Source organism: Antedon mediterranea, chromosome 1 (genome assembly GCF_964355755.1).
Source record: "Antedon mediterranea chromosome 1, ecAntMedi1.1, whole genome shotgun sequence".
NCBI lineage: Eukaryota > Metazoa > Echinodermata > Crinoidea > Comatulida > Antedonidae > Antedon > Antedon mediterranea.
In genome coordinates, this window is record NC_092670.1 from 16,830,946 (window position 1) to 16,853,358 (window position 22,413).

The 22,413-nt window shown below is 31.2% G+C and overlaps 1 protein-coding gene across 13 annotated transcripts in view; it reads right to left on the reverse strand.

The window, feature by feature from the left end:
• Positions 1 to 13,272, reverse strand: part of LOC140059121 (voltage-dependent T-type calcium channel subunit alpha-1H-like) — a 53,795-nt gene extending 40,523 nt beyond the window's left edge. For all 13 annotated transcript variants that reach the window (XM_072105047.1, XM_072104984.1, XM_072104992.1 and 10 more), the window contains exons 1-4: positions 12,903 to 13,272; positions 6,290 to 6,387; positions 5,936 to 6,107; positions 1,748 to 2,030 (exon numbers count right to left, since the gene is read on the reverse strand). In XM_072105047.1, the coding sequence (XP_071961148.1) occupies positions 1,748 to 2,030; positions 5,936 to 6,107; positions 6,290 to 6,387; positions 12,903 to 13,192 (843 nt within the window). In that variant the 5' untranslated portion in view covers positions 13,193 to 13,272. The remainder of the gene's footprint in view (positions 1 to 1,747; positions 2,031 to 5,935; positions 6,108 to 6,289; positions 6,388 to 12,902) is intronic.
• Positions 13,273 to 22,413: the final 9,141 nt, after the last annotated feature.

A 22,413-nucleotide genomic window follows, 5' to 3' on the forward strand; every position in this document is an offset into this window, starting at 1 on the left:
CATTCAGAGATAAAAGACAAAAATTGCACTTGAACTAATAGTGGTGTTAGTAGACTACAAGTGCTGCTTAGCTGGATTAACGTTCTCACGTTTTGAAAATGATGTTTGTACATAGGGGTGCCCAGGTGTGGATTTAGCTTTAGCCCCACTCCCTAAAATTTAATAGCCATGTCTTTTTAAAATAAAATAATGACTATTTTTATTTTGTCAACCATAATCTATAATGCTGGATCCACCCGTGATACCAATGTAAGGGTGTGGGTGACAGAATAGTCTGTTATGGTAGGGGTACTCTAGAAACTTGAAGTTATTTGTATTGTAGCCCTTCCTTGGAAGACCATAGGTCATTGTCGGTTTATCCAGGTAAGCAAGGCACTCAAAATGAACTTCATTTATATTCATCCATATACTGTAATATCTTATTAATTGTTTTCACTTTCTAATCTGAATAAGCTACTGAGTCAAGCACCAAAATCATAGGTGGGAATAGAAACAAAATAGTGAGGTTTTAATAAAATATGTCAAGCATCAAGGTATATCATCAACATTATTGATGGGGCAAATTATAATGTGAACATCAATTCATATTGAAATCATTCTTTGCAAGCACCAGTGAAATAAGCAAGTATAAAATAATAAGTGATTAAATACATTATTTAGTTTATCTGTTTTTAATACAATGTACATATATACACCAGGACAGCAGTATTAAAGAGTTGCTATCCAATTAAATTTGAACCGTATCTGATCAAGAAAGTAGTATTTTACAAAAGCTTGCCATATTCTTTCTGGCTGTTTTACTTCATTGTTTTGATGTAGATTTCTGATTATTTTATTTGAGATCCATCGATCCACACAGCATTGTAATTTGTTTCAGCATTTGGCTTTATATACATACATATGTAAAAGGCATCACATGAATAATAATAATAAGTATTTGGTTTTAAGTAAAACAAATGAGAACTCAAGTGATGATTAAGTCAATTTGAATTGGAGTGTTGCTTCTTAAAAGACACAAATGTATCTCTTGTAAAGGCAATAATCGACTTCGTTTTTTGATGTCTCAATCCATAAAGACCAATTTGGTTTCTATTTTACTAGAGTGGAAATAACATATAATAAGCGGTGTGAACAGCTTTGAACATGCCACTACCAGTAGACAAACAGTCTACTTAAAACATGCTATGTACTTAATTTCCTTTCCAAATTTCTATGTATTGAAGTTGATAATTGCAATTAAATTATAATAGTGGCTATCATTGCATTATTATTCAATATACCGGCATTACATGCACCTGTAATACACTTGAAACTTGCCAAAACATATAGAGAACAAAATAGTCATCAATTTTGCCCCATCTCCTTGGAATATATAACAAATAATCTAATATTTTTAATCTCATTCCCCTTATTTTTGCCAAATTATGTACCCTCCTTCCCCGGCATTTCCTGGGACTATATAGTCATGTAAAGATTTTAAAATCAATATAATATTGAAGAAGTAAATGGCCCGATACAAGTTCAAAGGCATCTAAAAAGTCGATAGTGTGGTTAATATTACTGGTGAAAATATAGGGTCAGTGTGGGCCATTGGAGAACATTTTTGATAAAGGGTTTGCAAAATGCATAATGAGCTATATATCTTTAATTATTATTTATAATTTATAATAAACAAAGCTGGCCATTGAATTGGAGATATATTGAAATAATTATATAGAAGGAAATTAAATTAATAAATGTAACTAACCTGAAAGATTGCTACCCATGCGTATAAGATGTTATCAAATGAAATTGAACCTAGAAATGGGTTGAACGAACTAGTTTCACAAACAGTATAATATTGGTTCCAGTTTGTGCATTGTCCATCATCAGACCCATTGCCTATGAACATGGTGTTATTGCAAATAGTATCATCTACTGGATAGGACGGCCTAATATCATCAGTGCACTGCAGCATCCCCTTGTCTCCTTCAAGGCTGCACACAAAGTCCTCATACACGTCATCAGGTCGATAAAAATCGGTCAAATTTCTGTAAATATGAATAATTTATTGTCTATATTTATTTATGGTAAATTGCACATTCTTGATGTTTTTTATTATGAATTGCAAAATGTCACGTCAAGGCTTGTGCATATAAAGCACTATATTATGTGTTTCCTATTTAATGCGTTTTAAATGTTATAAGTACTTGTTTTAATTGTGTTAAGTTACTATTTTGTACAAGAACACTTGAGGTACCTTGAGAGTAGTGAATAAAATCGATAAAAAGTTATTTTTAACTTCAGATTTAACAATTAGGAATCAATCTGATATTAAAGACAACATCTTAATGCAGACATAAGGTAGCATTGACGTCATCAACATTATGTGCTTATTGAATTGAGAAATGAAGGACCTTTTGATAAGCACATTTGCTCAAGACATTAATGTGGATTTATTTTTATTTACTTTGATATTCTGTATAATCAATTGACATTTAAATACATTTATCTAATATTAATAATAATTATGACAATAGCACTTTAATTACTTTAGTTTATTTCCTTGATCTAATTGCGTAATTGAAATATAAGAAAACAAGATGAATGGAAGGGATGACAAAAAAATGCAAAGCTCATACACAGTGGAGGATGATGTTCAGTTTCCCCTCCTCAAAATTGCAAACTTTACAGGTTCATAGGGAATTCTACAATGTCTGCAATAATGTTTAAGTTTATATGAGATAGTCACTGCGATAAAAACAGTGTATGATTATGATAATGGCATAAACTAGGTGTACAAAATCACTAAAAAAGAAGAATATACAAAATGTAGTTACTGCAGTAACTGCAGTAGAGTAATTTTTACATGGTCTATAATGTACTTATTGAATAACAGTTAGGTGATCTTGTCTCATCTGGGTGACAAGTTCTAATTGTTGCTTCTGATTGAAACCTATCCAAACTAGAGATACCTTTGACATAGTATAATCGGTCTACTACCAGTATGCACACAAACGTTCTGTTTATGCTGACACTGACTGCATCTCAATAATAATAATGTATTAAATATGATTATATATTTCACGGTGTTAACGACAATGCTAATGTGAGCTAATAGTGCATTAAATGTCATGAGGTGTGTAACGCAACCAATCAGAATGTTCGTAAGTCAATCAATTCAACTACCATAGGCAACATCTACTTTCAATCCCTTTTTTAGAGCATGGTCAATTATGTGATTTACTGCGTATTTACGTAGATCACTGAACACGAGACAAAGTATAAATATTAAGTGAAACTGCTGTGCAATGCTATCTAGTTAGACCTTGTTTCTACAGAATTATTTTACGTTTATAGAAAAAATATATTGATAGTTTTATCGTAAATTGTTGAAAGGGTTCAATGATGTAACAGCTAAAGGGTTTACATTTGAGATTCAATTAGGAATGTGATACATGTGTTCAAAACTAAAAATAACTTTATTCTTAAACGTTTAATCCAACATTATCTGTCATGTTATATAAAATTAATCATCTTTTAATACACACAAAAAGTGTCTTAGGAGTTGGTTGTATAATGTTAAACTCTGTCTACACTATCAAACTAGTTTGACAAAAAAAAGTGTCACATGCCCAAATATGGTAGTGATATGCTAAAATACGGTAGTGATATGACATCATCATGTCCATATATGGGCACATCACATTTTTTGTCACATGAAGTTTGGTAGTGTATACAGGGCTTCAAAACATATTGCCCCTCATTTGTTTTATAGAAGAGTGTCCTTTAATAGGGCTGACTCTAAATAAAGTTTTTCATTTTAACTGTATTTATTATGAGAATGGTCTTTACCAATCATACCCAAAGCCTGGTTTCCATAAAATCGCCACACCGTCGCTACAGCGTTTCCATTAAAATCGCTACACGCGCAGATGTCGCTGCGCAATTGGGAAGGCTCCCCGATTCATCGCAGTTCAACTTTGCCTATTTTGTCGGCGATGAATCGTATATACGTACCAAAGAATATTTAGCGCTCGCGTACTAGATTCCCGATAAATTTTAGCATTTCCATATAATCGCTATGCTGTCGTGTAGCGATTTTTATGGAAACCAGGCTTCATATTCTATATTGCCTGTATGCTATTTATATATATTTGTACTATGAAGTATACAAAAGCTGCCTCAATATAAATACTTGAGAAAATTCTTGATTTTTGAAGCGCCTCTGTACAAACATTAATTTCTACATACACTTCTTGCATGTATTAATGGTATTTGCTGTCAAGAAATGACTGAAGAATATATTAAATATTAAAATATACAACACTATGGCCTAAAGTTTTGGATATAAAAAAAACATATTATAAGATATAATAAACTCCCAAATGTCATGTAAATTATTTATAACTTAGGGCAGAAAAGTAATAGGTTGATCTACAGTTTTGCATAACACGTAGGTGGACGGGCTCTTACACGCAGAAAACCCACAATGTCACCTGAGCATCATACATGAAATTTTGCTTATGCCCTCAACTAAAACTAATAATCCCACATGACTGAGGTAGTTGACATGCGAATCAAACTTGTTTTATTGATTTATCAATAACGACGGATGTGTTGATTGGCTTATTAATTGTTCGCACGCAAGGCAAAACACAATCTTGTTTTATTTATCAGCAAATCAACGTAATTGAAATGAAGTCACACAAGTGAAATGTTTCACATAAATTATTCATTTTTTATTTTATGGATTACCGCCTTTTTTCCGGTTCTAAATCTAAAATCTCAGTATTAATCTCATCAATAAATTAACAAGTTCTAATTAACGTGAAACATCCGCAGCTTACAAATTGCTCTTTAGAAAGTCATTAAAATGTTGCCACCCTTACGATTTCTACCAAATATTAACGATACTAGGTCGGAATTGTAGGGTCTAAAGACAGGTGCTACTGAAAAACAAATTTGTTTAAATGTCTATATTTTTAATTTTGACAGGTTTGTTTAATGAGTATGAGACTCAGTGTGGCCGTACATTTGCTGTACATAACTTCCCATATTAAGCAAACATGAACATCAGCCTTCCCTTTTTGCAAAATTTATTTGATCTTGTTTGCTAAATAATAACACATATCTTCCTTCATCTAAATCCACATAGCTTACATAATTCACAGCATATAGCATACGATGAAATATGCATTGAATAGAACGATACTGCATTAATGCACTGTCTTTTACAACATAACATTTATCATTCATTCATTATGAAATTGTTACTACAGTACTTCGGTTGCAGAAATGAAATTATGATACCTGTTACTATCTTGTCAATTTTCATAAACTATAATTAATTATAATTAGTTATACTGGTTGGAGGTACATACCTAATTGGTGACAGTGGCTTAAGCTCTCTCTACACCATCCTGTGACAACAAAATGTGATGTGCCTATATGGAAATGATGTCATATCACTACCATACTTGGGCATATCACTACCATATTTGAGAACATCATAATTTTTTGTCAAACTAGTTTGATAGTGTAGACAGAGCTTTAGGCTGCTTTTGCGTTTTCCTGGTAGCTAGTGACTATGATTTTATGTTTTCTTGTGTTGTGTTTGTTTAATTTGTTGATTTGTATTATATTTTGTAAAATGTATCTTTCGCTTGAATAAATAATAATAATAAAATTATGTGCATTAAATAACTAGTTACTGTGATCATTAAAAATAAATAAATTCTATTTTAATTGTCTGTATTTAACATAAGGATAAGCCTTGAATAATAATCCTAACTCTTAGTTTATTGTCAAATATAATCCCACTCCTTAGATTTGCTCAAATGTAATCTCATTTCTTAATAGTTTATTTTCAAATACAACACAACTTCCTAAAGGCTTAAGTGTATCCCACGCTCTAATTATCGCTCAAATAAAGTCATTATAACGTTATACTTACTCAAATGTTGTTAAGTTCGTCGGAAGATCTAAGAAACACCTATTTCGAAGCAATCCATTCCATAGTTGAACGCCAATGATACCAAAGATGAAGAAAACAAAGAAACACAAAAGAAGAACATTCCCCAACATTGGTAATGTGTCAAGCAACAACATTACAAGAATACGTAAACCTATATTGAAGAAGTATAAAAAAAGGAATGGTTTATTACATCTTTTTGAAATATACCACACACTGAGCAGTCTCCAACCTGGCATAAATATTACAATAAAAAAATACATATAAACTACAAAGAATTGTGGACAAGGCATTGTAGATCCAAAACCCAAGTAGAAAAAATGAATTAAAACTTACTTGGAACCCTGTTAATTGCACGTAGAGGACGAAGCACTCGTATTGTACGTATCGCCGATAAATTCACACCATCTAAATCTAATGAATATTCAAGTGTCCTGAAAGAGAATAAGAAATTTATAAATTGATTAACTTTTAAACAAAATAATATTATATTAAAGTTGATATAATAATAATTTGGATGACTAAATACGTATAGCAGTTTATAACTAGAATATTAGCATATCAGATACATACACAATACAAACTCAATTCAAGATTTATAATATTCTACTGAAGTTACTGCAGTAACTACATTTTTACTGTAATAACTTTATGGTGTTTTTTTAAATTTAGAAGTTATTGAGGCATGGACTCTAATAAACAGTATGTATGATCACACAAAAAACTAAATAATTACATATTATACCAGGTTAAACAGCACAGCAAAAAAAGTAGTTACTGCAGTAACTGCAGTAGAAAAATATTGACATGGTCCCTAATATTATTAAACTAAATTGACATTTCAGCAATGAAGTCACTTTTCTTGGGAATAGCAACTGCAGAAGTAAAAATATAGTACACAAAATGGTACCTGGTGGTAACACAATTACATGGATACTTTATATAAAATACAAATAATTATATAAATGAGTATATTTATGAAAATGATGGATAAACATTCCTCTATTAACCTCATGTTGTTGGTGACTTTAACATGACTTTAAAAAAATATTATTAATATTTACATAATAAATTTGGTATTCTTTCATTTAAAAACACCCTTTCAAATTTCCAAAAAAGAATGGACTTCATTCTTGAAATAGGATTTTTTAAAAAAGAGTTATAAAAGTGCAAGTACAAACTATACACACATATGTTGCATGCTTTGTTAGTTATTAAGTTCAAAATCAAAATCATAAAAATTAAGCAATAAGGTACAAAACATTTTCAATAGGTTTTTTTCTGCAATAAACTTCTGAACTTAAAGTGAAATATATAAATGAAATTCAATGCGAGTTTGAAATGTTAATATATTCTGAGTATGTTAGAATGACATTGAACAGAATTAATGCAGAATCGTTAAGGAAAATTATCAACAGTTATGTCATTAATGAGATTATTAAGTAAGAAGAATCTATACTGTACATGTGATATGGTGTAGAATACTTGATTCAATTCTAACTAAAAATGCAAACGATGAATGCAAATACAGAAGACCTACAGAATGTCCATCATGAATAAATAAAGAAACATGTATCTTATAACACAGTTACTGCAGTAATTTTCCTGTAAATGTTACATAACATGATATGGCTATGAGTTGCATCTTGAACACACACATAATTTTTTAGCATTACATTTTTACTGTCAACGCTTAAAACTGATATTTTAAGAGGTGGTTTATTTAGTGGTATAATTAGAGGATAGCAACAAAGTGTTATCTTAATAGCAGTGTCCCCTTAATAGGAGTGACTCCATAATAGGAGTGACTCCATAATAGGAGTGACTCCATAATAGGAGTGTCCCTGTAATAGGAGTGTCCCTGTAATAGGAGTGTCCCTGTAATAGGAGTGTCCCTGTAATAGGAGTGTCCCTGTAATAGGAGTGTCCCCTTAAAAGGAGTGTCCCCTTAAAAGGAGTGTCCCCTTAATAGGAGTGTCCCCTTAATAGGAGTGTCCCCTTAATAGGAGTGTCCACTTAATAGGAGTGTCCACTTAATAGGAGTGTCCACTTAATAGGAGTGTCCACTTAATAGGAGTGTCCACTTAATAGGAGTGTCCACTTAATAGGAGTGTCCACTTAATAGGAGTGTCCATTTAAAAGGAGAGTCCCCTTAATAGGAGTGTCCCATTAATAGAAGAGTCCACTTAATAGGAGAGTCCATACTTAATAGAAGTGTGCCGTTAATAGGAGAGTCCATACTTAATAGAAGTGTACCCTTAATAGGAGAGTCCATATTTGATAGAAGTGTGCCCTTAATATGAGTGTCCCCTTAAAAGGAGAGTCCATTTAATAGGAGTGTCCCCTTAATAGGAGTGTCCATATTTAATAGAAGTGTGCCCTTAATAGGAGTGTCCCTTAAATAGGGAGTTGGCAATAGTGTTTAAACATTTCCCGTCACTCATTTCACCCTAATTTGTACCCTTAATATTATTCTACTGTTAAGTGTTCTTCCAGCATCACTGCTGATGTATCTATTTTCTAATGAACTTGATGGATTCTCATTGATTCTAGCCTAATTATGTCTAAATGTGCTGTGGTAAACATGCATTGTCAGTAGAGTGTTTCTGATAATGGCTGATGAGGGGTCAAAGGTGATCAATATATAAAGATACATTCTTTCTATACAAGCATCTATTTTGGAAATATACTGCAAAAATCCTTACTGCATTATAAACTCAGTTAACCTTTGACCCAGAGAAAGAAAGAGAAAAAATAAATTTGCAAAAGATGATAGATTGATTTATTAAGAATTTTTTAAAAATGTAATAATAAAATAGAATAGAAAGTCATGTTAAGGTCACCAATGGCAATGAATATATTTTAGAGAATTGTGATGAATTATCCGTCAGCCACAAAAATACGAATGAAAAATAACAAAATTGATAAAAATTCACATTGTGATGTAATAACTGTAATTACATCAATAGTATTAAAGTGAACATGACGGCAACAGTAGGCTACTGATGATGGCACCGACAATGAAAGGAACAATGATAGTGGCACTTGGAAAATGATATGGCAAGAAAAGTAATGATGACCAGAATCAAAAAATTATGCTGACAACGGCATTAATGATATTGATTGATGATGACAAATGAAATGATGATTTTCATGATGATGGCAGATAGCAATGACAATGACACATTGGCGTAACTGCTATGAGCCCTCACTGGCTAAACCCAGGGGCCCCAGATCTTATGGGGGCCACTGAGGAAAACATAAAATATGTCGAAAAAGGCTAAAACCACCCGAGGCCTCCAGCGTTGGAGGGCCACTTGTGGTTCCTAGGCCAGGGGCATCAGTGCAATGACGGCAATGTGGAGGAAACTGATGATAATGATCATGATGATGATGACAACATTGTGGAGGAAACTGATGATGACGGCAACATTGTGGAGGAAACTGATGATGATCATGATGATGATGACGGCAACATTGAGGAAGAAACTGATGATGATCATGATCATGACGACAACATTGAGGAAACTGATGATGATGATGATGATGATGATGATGATGATGACAACATTAAGGAGGAAACTGATGATGATGATGATCATAATAAAATTAATGATTATTTTGTTGGAATGGATAGCGATTCTTTGCCATTAATTAAATTAATTAAAGTCACATTTTGGTGTTTTTGTACAAAATATAATAAGCATTTTATACCTAGTTAGGGAAAAATAAATGCTATTATAAGCATTCAACAAAAAGGAAATTGAAGAAAGAATAAATGAAATATAAATACAGGAATAAAAAACCAGATAATAACAAATAGTGAATCGAGTAATACAAAATCTTCTATGCGTTATTTTTATTAAAAGAACAAGATTCGTGTGAAGTCATATGATTATTATAATACGGTATTTTATTCTTCACTTATTATCAAGGAGTCTAAGCGTTATCACTATGGTAACAGTTAGTTTGATGAGATGAGAACCATTTTGGAGAAGCTTGTTGAATAATTACTAAAGGCATCAACTTTAAAATGAGATTGCCTGCCTGAAGGTGCACAGGCAATCATAAGTGCATGAAATGCAATCTAAAAATACGAACATTCAGTATTCCGAAATGACATTTATATATTTGACAACATCAAGAACCATCGTTATCGACATGCATAGAAATATTTTTCATATAAACACATTGTTGCCGCTGTTTGTGATCACGATCCTCTTGAATGTAATTTACATAAATAAATTGAGAAAGGTTTTTCAATACCTGGTTATTCTTTGAGAAAAAGGATAACAATAATTTTGTTGAATTAATCTGATTATAAGATAAAAAAGGCTTTTTTTTAAAAGACGTTACTAGTTATAATACATAAGTTATTATATACATGTGTGGCAGCTATCCAGATATTAATGTTTGTTTTAATGTTTAGTGTACCATAGATTGTTAGTTCTATAGTTCTTGCAAGTCAATAGGATTTCATTGAATCTTTCTACCGAATATACGATAATAAATTTAACCTGAATCTAAATTAGACAAAATATTATTATTATTTGTGATTATCGTACCTGTATGCAACAACAAAAAATCCATTGTAAATTTTAAATCAACTAATATTGATTTTTATAGCATGACCTTTTTTAATAAGTGCTGACAATCTATATTTTTACAAGCAATTTGCTGTTTTATGAGATACAAATGCACTTTGAGACTGCTGCCATACTTTCTCATGCTTGTTTCAGTGTGAACAAAGAAACCGATTCCAGGTGTTTTATTTGTTAAATAATCTTTAATTAGTCAAAGAATTTGGTGGTAGCAAGTGAAAATTAGCTGCCTGAACTCATTGGAATCAAAGATCCCTCTTGAGGTATCGGTCTCAGATGTTTCTGAAGGCTCCGAATATTTTATCATCGTTATTCAGGTGATGAAATATGTAAAGTATCACCTGCAGGAACTATCACTTTATTTTGATATCATTGCACGGAGTGTGTGAAAGACTACCGACTTTAACAGGTTTGTACTAAATGTGATAATTACATATTCTTATCATTAGATCAGAACAGAGTGAAGTCACATATTACACTACAGCCATAACGCATATAAACAATTAAGATTGATAAAGACAATACTGTAGATGATCTCAGACAAATGTTTATGTATAAAAGAAATTCTTAATGGTAATTATTCGCATGGATTACTATAATTATTCAAATATATACAGTACCTAAGCAAATAAAAACAGTGATTAGAGGTATAATATGGATTTTATGTATTGAATATCCCTATAGGCATAGTCTTCTCAATAAACTAGTTGTTTTAAAAGCAAACCTTTTAGATTTAAGCAAATGTGAGAAAACAAGAGCGACTTTAAATTGCTGAAATAGCAAGCATTAAGTTTAATACATCTAATTTCACAGTTGGTCTGATTTCCTGTATTTCTTTCTTACTTATTATAGTCATCGTATTAGAGTGTACTGATAAAATAACAATTTAAAAATGCAACAAATTTGGTACCAAAGGCTTAATCGTATACTGTGATATGAATTAGATTTATAATAAATAATGTAATCTTTTAACTTTTTAATTAAAAGATACAAAGTTCATATTTAAGAGTTAGTATTATAGTCTCTTGGGTATATCTTGTTAGCAGTACCTGGCCGACTTCTTCTTTTCATTTTTTTTTAACACTGCTGAATTTGAATTTGTTGAAAATAAATTAAAATCAGTGGCATAACAGCTATGAATGCTCACTGGCTAAACTTAGGGGCTTAAGGGGCCTCAGAGCATGAACAGTCCAATGCAACTCCCCAGCATTGGAAGGCCCCTTAGGAGTGCTAAACCAGGGGCCTAATTTGCCCACTGTGTTTACGCCAGTTACTGAACATAGTGCTCATATAAACATTTGAATACCCACTAGTTACACTATTCAAAAACAATTTCAAAAACTATTTTTTTACACAATTTATTTTACAGAGTATATCTTTTGTACAGGAATATTATATTTACTATGATGCTAATGTTTTAATACAGTTCCAATAAATTAATTGGCCTTCACTTAAGACCTTCCCATATTGTATGCTAGTGCCATATTGTTGAATAATATAATAATATAAAAAATCTGTTCAATTTAAAAACAAATCCAGTCCAAATAAGACATAATTATAATTTTCTAATGTGTTTACTACTGTTAGTATAGACTTTAGTTCCAGCATTTAGTCTTCCTAGATTCTTGATTTCAATTTGAATCATATCCAACCAATATTATCCCACTGCATAAACATTAAAAAAATTGCCTGCACCAATTAAATAAAATAATGTAATGACCGAATTTTGAAATAAAAACACAAATAAAGTGAAAAATAAATTGGAATAGGTGTTGCTAATAAAAAAGTACTAATTAGGCTGTGTTCATTAACATAATGAGTAAGGACTTATCGGTGATGACTTAATTACCGTTTTGTCTTTGTTCAGTTTTCATGCAAGCCATATGATGAAGTAAATTGATTACATGAAACCAGTACAACAACAAAGTGTTATGAATATTGCAGACAATACACCAAATGTAACAATAAAATAGCAACGATGAAAGAAAGATTGCCATCTCTTTAACTGTTTACTTTTACATTTTGATTTCAATTTTAATCATATCCAAAAAATATTATCCCACTGCATAAACATTTAAAAAGTTGCCTGCACCAATTAAATAAAATAATGTAATGACCGAATTTTGAAATAAAAACACAAATAAAGAAAAACAGAAAATATTTTTTAAAAAACTGAACATTCTTTAGCACTGTTCATTGTCAAAATTAGGGCCTAAATATCACTTTTCCATTTTAATAGTAGAATTATTAAACGGCATGTGATACGCAATCAACCAATCACATGGCAAAGATACACCCAGGTTAGTTTATAACAGACTAGAATATTTTAAGTATTTAAAATTACTTACCCTGCTAATACTATGAAGAAGTCAAGTTTGTTCCAAGATTCCGTCAAATATCCATTTTTCCCTTTAATTCCCATCGCAGTCATTTTGATCAGCATTTCAACAGCAAAAAATCCGAATATAAAATGATCAAATCCTGCTAGCACCAGGCACCTAGTTGAGTCGCACGTTGTGTCCTCGCACGGACGATACATCCCCAGCGTAACACAGTTCAAGATAATTATTAGCATACTGACCCTCTCAAACCATGTAAATATATTGTTAAGAAAAACATTTTTTAAAGAATACTGCATATATCTACAAAACCATTTTATAAGATAAAACAATTATAATTTATCAAGATAATATAAAATATGAGTGGAAAAATTGCGATATATTTATACTGTGTTATATTGCATTATATCTTAGTATATTGTTTCTATGGATGGAAAAATTCTATCATGCTTATAATCTAAAGACATAACGTGACTGAAAGCATGGAAGAGTGGGTGTTTAGACTATAAAATATGTTTTAGTAATTGAACAATAATACATACTATTGAAAATACTAATATTCTTTTGGTGAAATTATAATATTTTTCAGCAAGATAAAAAAAAGGATTAAAAAAAACAATTAGTTAGAGGCTATGTTATGTCGATGTATAAAGTATAATGCATTTGTGATTTCTGTATGAGATTAGATCACACCTTTACATTTATCTTTAACTTGCTTAATTGATCTGGAATTGATTTTAATTTGGGAGAACAGTGTAATCTCCAATCTTTAATTTTCCACAAATTATAACATTACTATGAAAACAGCCAATACTTGAACAATTAATTTAAAATCTGTTCTTTACTGACTATGTTCCAATCATAAACTCTGTGCGAAAACCTGACACAGCATGGTATAAACAATAATAATTTAATATCTGGCGAACCGTTGCAACTTTATGTTAACCTAAATTCTACAGCATTGATAGCCGAGTCCAGTCTCTGGGGAGTCGTGCCCAATGCATTGAAATTGTATTAAAAAGCGATCTTCACACCAATGCAGTGGTTAATAGCATCAGAAAGTTTATGCGTGTCTAGGCGCATTGGAATTAATCACGCGTAAATCGTGTGATAATCATGTATGGTTTATGTAGTGGAAGAGATGGATATAGGGTGATGATTGAAGAAGAAAAAGTACAAATTCCAAGTTAGTATTTAGAAAGTTAGTTGTAGTCGAAAAAAAAAAAAAAAATATTTGGTACTTTATGAACTTTTAAAATTTACAAATCACAGTTTTAGTTGAACTATAATAAAATTATCGAATAAATAACCTTTAATTATTATACAAACATTGACGGAGTAAGAGCAGTTTTTAGTTTGGGCTCGTGCCTATTACTTGCTCCTGGCAAGATGAAATGTAAAACTTACTTTTAAGAACTTTTGCCAAATAAGTATTATTAAACATTGCAATAAAAAAAAGTTTAAATTGCATTGATCAGATAATGTAATATAAAAATCACTTTAAAGTTCAGTGGAGACATTTCATTAATATATTTTATGTGTTCCAAAAGCTAATGTCAAATAATTAACATTTATGCTTTGTACTGTAGCTTGTAACACAACAACATTACAAAAAGAAATGATGACGGCTATTTGTGGGTGGGGGGGGGGGGGCGTCTCCATGTGTGGCCATGGTCTTTTGTCTTTTCATATTATCACACGCTCTCTCTCTTCCTCTAATCAAGTAAAAGCTAGGCATGAATTAGAATATAAAATAACACATTTCTATACTAGTATGCATATATAAATAATAATAAAATGTTATGGTTTTAAAAAGATCATAATAATTTCATATCAAATTAATTCAATAGTAATTTTTTGCAGAAATGACGAACTAACTTTAATGTCTATCGTAATTAAATTATTTCGAGTTTTCACATCGTTTTACTATTAATTCTTTAAATCAAAGTCAATGCTGTCAAAGTTATTGTTTGCTTTGACCATTAATTTCCAATGTGACCTCAACCTAGTAATGCAGTGCACACTTTACAGATACAACAGATTGCCAAAGCAAACATAGCTACAGATCACATTTGTCAATCACAATACAGAATGTTCATTAATATCATGTAGTAACATTAAGTACAAGAGACACTAAAGCTCTGCCTACACTACGAAAGTATGATGTGGCCAAACATGGTAGTGATATGACATCATCATGTCCATATATGGGCATATCACATTTTTTTGTCACATAAAGTTTAATAATGTAGACAGGGCACACTATCAAACTAATTTGACAAAAAAAGTGTGATGCATCCAAATATGGTAGTGATATGCCCAAATATGATAGTGATATGACATCTTAAGCCATATTTGATAAATATTTCTAGACCATGTTCTTCTATTCCACCACGTTTCACCAGATTTCCTGTACTGTATCTCTACATATGGCATGTCTAGTATCATAGAAAAATTCTGTATACAATGCCACAATGGTGCCTATAGGGTTACGCAGGCATCAGATGAGTCTCATGCATATTTAGTATGAGTCTCATGCATATTTAGTATGAGTCTCTGTTCTCATGCATATTTAGTATGAGTCTCGTGCATATTTAGTATGAGTCTCATGCATATTTAGTATGAGTCTCATGCATATTTTTAGTATGAGTCTTATGCATATTTAGTATGAGTCTCATGTATATTTAGTATGAGTCTCATGCATATTTAGTATGAGTCTCATGTATATTTAGTATGAGTCTCATGTATATTTAGTATGAGTCTCATGCATATTTAGTATGAGTCTCATGCATATTTAGTATGAGTCTCATACATATTTAGTATGAATGCTTATTAATTATGAATCTCATATTTATGAGGCAAAACTTATTTTCCACATCTGGTGTTTTGGTGGTTTTCTATCGAAAAACCACAATGTTGAAATATAAAGAAGATAGTTATTATATAAAGAAAATTGGCAGAAATTGTTTCATTTTTGTAAGGATGTGAGATACATAATACCGTATTAAAAGAAAATGAAACAATGTCAAGTCATATTACATTATAAGTTCAAGGTACATTATATTATTATCTAATATAAAATATATTAATATAAATGTATAAATCTATTTTCTAAGAAATAAATTGGCAAAAAAGGCACAAGAAATTCTTTATCAAAGTTGAAGTGAAGTAAAAAGAAAATGAAACAAATCCTACGCGGAGACGATTCAAATTTACCCATGGTCAATAAACATGCTACCGTATGTAATTTTCATGAACTTTAAACATACCAAAATTGTTCAATAAAACAATTTATTATGTATTATTGATTTACTATATTTAAATGATTTAATAACATCTATCTTTTAACACAAGTAGTGTCAAAGCATGTATTCTACTTGCTCCTAAAGCACTGTATACACTATCAAACTAGTTTGATAAAAAAAGTGTGATGTGCCAAATATGGTAGTGATATGCCTAAATATTGTAGTGATATGACATTATCATGTCCATATATGGGCACATCACATTTTTTTGGCACATAAAAAGTTTCATAGTGTAGACAGAGCTTAAACTCATGCAGTTGGCACACTCCTCCTGACCTATGTGATAACGGCAATTTTCCACAAAACATGTGTTTTTCAGACAAATTTCTTTGAAACATGTGAACAACTCATACATTCAACTTGCATAGAGATTATGAATTAATAAATACATGTTGAATAAAACATGCAACCTGTCATTTTGTCTGGGTTTGTTCATAGAACTTGCTTATTTGGTAAAATGTATTACATGATCATTTTAATCACAGAGAGAAGAATAAGTTAACTGCCAACGGTCATTGGCAATCATCGAACAATAAATTATCACTGCACGCACACACGTATGGTAATATAATATTTCCATCGTTCAGGACAAAAATAGAAAGCAAAGGCCTATCTGTCAAGCATTGATGGAATTCTAAAATTGCCAGGTTATCTATCTACCAGTCCAGCACGTGTTGCTAAGTTTGAAATATTTGAAGCAGTAGATGTTCTTGATCGATGAGACAATTTAGCCTAAGCAGCCAGATATTTCCTGCCTACATTCTTGTACGATGTCTTTTTTTTAAACCACATACAATGTTTGCGTATAAATCAACCATACCTTTATAATACTGTTGCAACTCTGTACAAGTAGACTGTAGCTATAAAACAGTCATACAGATTTCTTTAAGATTTAAAAGATTTAAACAAAATTTATGGATTTATAATTTTGTTGCAATGACTCGACACATTGAACTTTTGTGAACTAGATATAGTAGAACTCCTCCTTTGGTGGTAGTGGGTGGGGTGGGGGGGGGGGGGGGGGCGGCAGGAAACACCTTCCTTTGAAATGAATGTGGAACAACATATTTATTAAAATAATAGCTAATCTCTATTCAGGGGACTTGGGTTACTGTATGAACATCAATACACTGTTTGTTCATTGTGCATTGAAATAAGAGGGTATAAAATTATTAATTATATATCAGAAATAAAAATAAAGAGTGTCATCTACAGTTTGACGTTATCAGGTAATGCTCAAGAATTACAAGCATATACATGGTTTATATCAACTCTACGTTCCATGTTTATCTTCACATGGTAAGCATACTTTTACTAATGGCACCCAACATGGATCACAAACTTTCTTAATCAGTTTAGTGACTCTTGAAAATTGATAAAAGAAGAAACAACAGATCAGTTTAAAACTAAGAATCTAGAGGAAACAGATTAAAACCTTATAATTAATTCCGACTCTTGATATTATTAAAAGATAATGGGGTACTACCAAATTACACAGAATGGCCATCATCTCAGTCAGAAACATTCCTCCAGAGATTAAATACATTGAGGATGATGGCATCAGAAGATGCGGTCATCGTAAATGTCATCTCATCTAGACAATTCCCACAGGTTTTGAAACATGAAAGTCCATTATTTTTCTAACCAAATTACTTTGAATGTTCACTGTCGTTACACAATTGAAATACCAACAAAACAACTTCTTGAAGAAGAGATTATAAGAATTTACCACAAATTTTGCATATTAACATTTTGACATTTATTTATATTGAAAAAAAAAAAATTCTACTAATTTGAAGTCTGACATGAATAGATTGACTGCTATATTGATAAATCAAATTTAAATAATGTTTGAAAAGCTAACAATCTTAATTCAAAATCTTCATTCCTAGATTACTTTAATAACAGTCGCCCTCATCTACGGTGGTACATCACGTTCTCAAGTTGTCACTCGTCTCGATCCTGAAGCCCTAGCGTTGCGCTCTACTTACATCCAATCATCATAACACTGATTTATGTAATCCAATATTCAAGATCAATTTGATATAAAATTGTATTAAACATGTTTATATAAAAGAATTAACAAATGTAATGTTCAGTGAAATTAAAGTCATTAGGAGTTTGACGTAAATAAAACATTTACTGCAGTAACTACATTGCATTTAATTTTTAAACCATGTTTATGTAATTTTTTTCTTTTATATATAATCACACACACACACTGTGTTACTGCAGTGACTGCCTCATATACTTTTATAAATTGAAACATTAAAAAATGTAGTTACTGCAGTAGAATAATTTGATATTTTCCCTAATTATACCTTTAAATATAACCAGGTATTCAAATTATTAGTATTATAATTATGCAACATTTTATTATTAGCACCACGGTTATCAATTAGCAAATAAAAGCATTGTTTATACATATCTTAGGTAATACAATTCAGTGTTTACACTGTTGAATGTGTAAATACTGATACGTAGTTATATTAAATTAAATCAAATCTACGCATACTCACTTCATTTAATTATTTAGCTTTATATTGAACTGTAAACTATATAGCCATCATAAAAAAATTAAAATATGATCTAAATAAAACATGATTGATAAGCATAGTGCAATATGAAAAGCATCTTTATTCAGACAATTTAAATTTCAAAATCTAGTTGACAGAATAATCCATGCAAGGCAGTGTGCAGGTATAAACGCTCATTACTACAAGAACAGGAAATACGTAAAACACTGTGCTTTTGCGTCAACAAACGATCTTTCATTGTCTGCTGTTGTGCGGATAAACCGTTAGTCGAAAGGTTTTTTTGACTCTGTTCGGCTAACTGAACGTGGCCACAGGCACGGCTAATTAACGATCTCTAGGGATTGTATGTATTTAATTCCTGCATCAAATAACAACATTTATTTCTATGATGATGAACCTGCATGAAATCAAAGTCGGCCTTAAGGAGAATCCTTAGAATTTGTTATGGATCCTTTACGATTAAAATGCATAAACTACTGTAATAAATAATGTATGTTTAACAGCACTGTCTGTTAATATTCATGTAAAAAACACTTTCATTCGTTAATATTTTGATACATTTAATATAATTAATAACGGTGGAATATTATTGTACATTCATGTAACATTTATCATACAACATTTTTAATGTATATAACAGTTGAATACCAGATATTCATGAAAATAACTTTTGAATCAGTACATTCGTGTAAATAACATTATTTATGTAATAATTTGGTATTTTACCGTAGATAGTACTACTGTGGGATGTACAAAAGGTTGCTGGAGCATTGTTATGAATATGATAAAAATATTGAATATTACAAAACCAAATCATTTCTCGCCAACCAATCTTTCCACAAAGATCTCCCTGTTGTGTGAATATGATTATAATAAAGAGTGGAAAACTTGTTTTTTCCTACGGTAGATAAAGAACTTTTTGTTGTGAATTACTTTTTATTAAATGGATGAAATATGTCAAATACTAAATAAAATTCAATTCTAAGTAACATTTTTTTTCTTCAAATTAAAACAGTATACAAAATGGTGTAAAAGAACTAATAGATAATAGATTTGATTATATTTAGCAAATTCTTAAGTCAATGTCAACAAGTTAAGTACACATACTCAACATATTTGCTATCTATGGTAAATAAGTCCAACAGTTCGTTTCCACCCATTAGAAATAATACATAAATGTATGACTATAGGCTGTATTGTAAAATCACTATATTGCTACTCAAGAAATGGGCTTGCCTTTTTACGCAGGTTGAGTCATTGTGTCCACATACTACTGTAATACAGTAGTATGTGGTATATTTAAATAATCAACAAGAAAGCTAAAAATTATATTTCAGATATATCTGTAAGCATGTTTTCATTGCTATATAAAAGCTGTGTTTACACTGATTCTGTGTGGTGGCTGGAGAAAGCTATGTTACGTTTTTTGTTTACATACATACTGTACGACGTTTTGTATGGAATCGTACTGTACGTTTTGTATGGAATCCTATTATACATTTTGTATGGAATCGTTTTGTACTTTTATATGGAATCGTACTGTATGGAATCGTACTGTATGGAATCATACTGTACGTTTTGTATGGAATCGTACTGTACGTTTTGTATAGAATCTTACTGTACGTTTTGTATGGAACCGTACTGTACGTTTTATATGGAACCAAACTGTACGTTTTGTATGGAATCGTACTATACATTTTGTATGGAATCATTTTGTACGTTTATATGGAACCAAACTGTACGTTTTGTATGGAATCGTACTATACATTTTGTATGGAATCATTTTGTACGTTTATATGGAATCATACTGTACGTTTTGTATTGAATCTTACTGTACCTTTTGTATGGAATTGTACTGTACGTTTTTTATGGAATTCAAAATGAGTTAGTGGATTAAGCACTACATTTCATTTTTTATCCACTACCTGTGTGTGTATAGACAATGTAATAAAAGTCTGTTACTATGGAGTAGCAAAACATAAAGTGGTAAAAATGACAATTGAAAGTGACAATAGCTTACAAAATAATAATATAATATAGTCTTATTATTATAATAATAAAGAATAGGGTTATAGAGTTGAAGGCTCTGTGCGTCTCACAATAAAAGTACATCCTATACAGGAATTCTCATTCTATGGGGTTCTTGGTACTAATACTTAAATAGCAATCTGCTTTTAAAACTTGTTTTTAGTTCAGGTATTAAGTACATACTGTATAGCACAATGGCAAACCAAGCATTCTACAGGGATATACAGTTTGCATTATAACTTCAAATCCAATAAATATGTCTTCTTATATGTCATATTTGGGGTATAGCACATTATGTATTACACAAGCACTAGTAGCCTAGCTGGGATAGTAAGCAAATTGCACTCAAATATGCTGATTATATCTGCACGTTAAAAAAAACACTGCAATAATGTACGTACAGTAGCATAAATAATAATAATAAAAACTTGTTATAAAATAATATCAGAAACCATAGTTACAATAGCTATATCACACATACAGAATATAGAAAATACAGTGTTCAGTTAAAATCAATTGAAAGAAAAATGAAGATATTGAAGAGTTAAATCAGCCATGTTTAACGGCATTGTGGTATAAGGCCGTCATTGATTATTGGTTTGTGTATGCCCTACTAATCTAGACTATGATATCAAATAAATACTGTTAAGAATTAATCACATGTGCTAATACAGAGAATACCGCCTGACAGTGAAGCCGTCTTATATGTACTTTAAGTGCACAAATTAAGATACAACACATTAATTTGTCCTAGGGTCAAATGAACAGGGACGGATCCAGCATTATAGATTAAGGGGGGGCTAAATATTTCATAGATGATAAAAACAATTTGTCGGGTTGCAGAAAATAAAAATAATCATTATCTTATTTTAAAGACATGGCTGTTTCAGAGGGAGGTGGGGGGGGGGGGGATGTAAAGCTTGTTTACCTCCCTGTCCAAGTCTGTGCCTGATGAACTTCCTTCCCCATTCAAACTAGTGGTTATATTCTTCGAAAGGCTTGATCTTTGATTAAATCTAAATTTACCTTATTTAATATACTGTATTACCATTATGAAATCAAATAAAGTCTGATGTTAAGAATGCTGGAGCGTTCGGACAGGAAGGAGAGGGGATGTTGTAAGTTTCCTTTCGGAGAAAAAGTATCCCTCTGTAACAAATCTTGGGTACAGGCTTGTATGGTATGGAATATTGAAATAAACCTTTTCAGTTAACTTTCCAAGAACTCAACTCTCAGATTTTGCAAATGTTAAAAGAACCTATGAAGATATGCCTAAAAGTCAACCTTTTCCACTGTCAAATGTATAATTTCAAATCAAAGAATAGCTAGGTTAATTTAAAGACCCCTTCCCTGCAATTTTAGACGTTTTTTGGAAAATAATACATATATATCACTTTAAAAACATTAAACCATGTCATTCCTTGTCTTAAATGTACGTTTTATGGTAAATTATGATAAAAAGTGAGAAACAATGCACTAGCTAAGTAGCTCGCGGCGATCGACCTCTCGTGGACGGTCTCAGGCCTAGCCTAGCTAGGCTTAGTTTTGTAGGCCTAGCTGGTAAACATCGGTAACGTACGAACATCGTACGCGAGCTATATACCTAGCCTGACGTTGTATAGTTGCTGCATTAATTGTCTTTCTATTTTT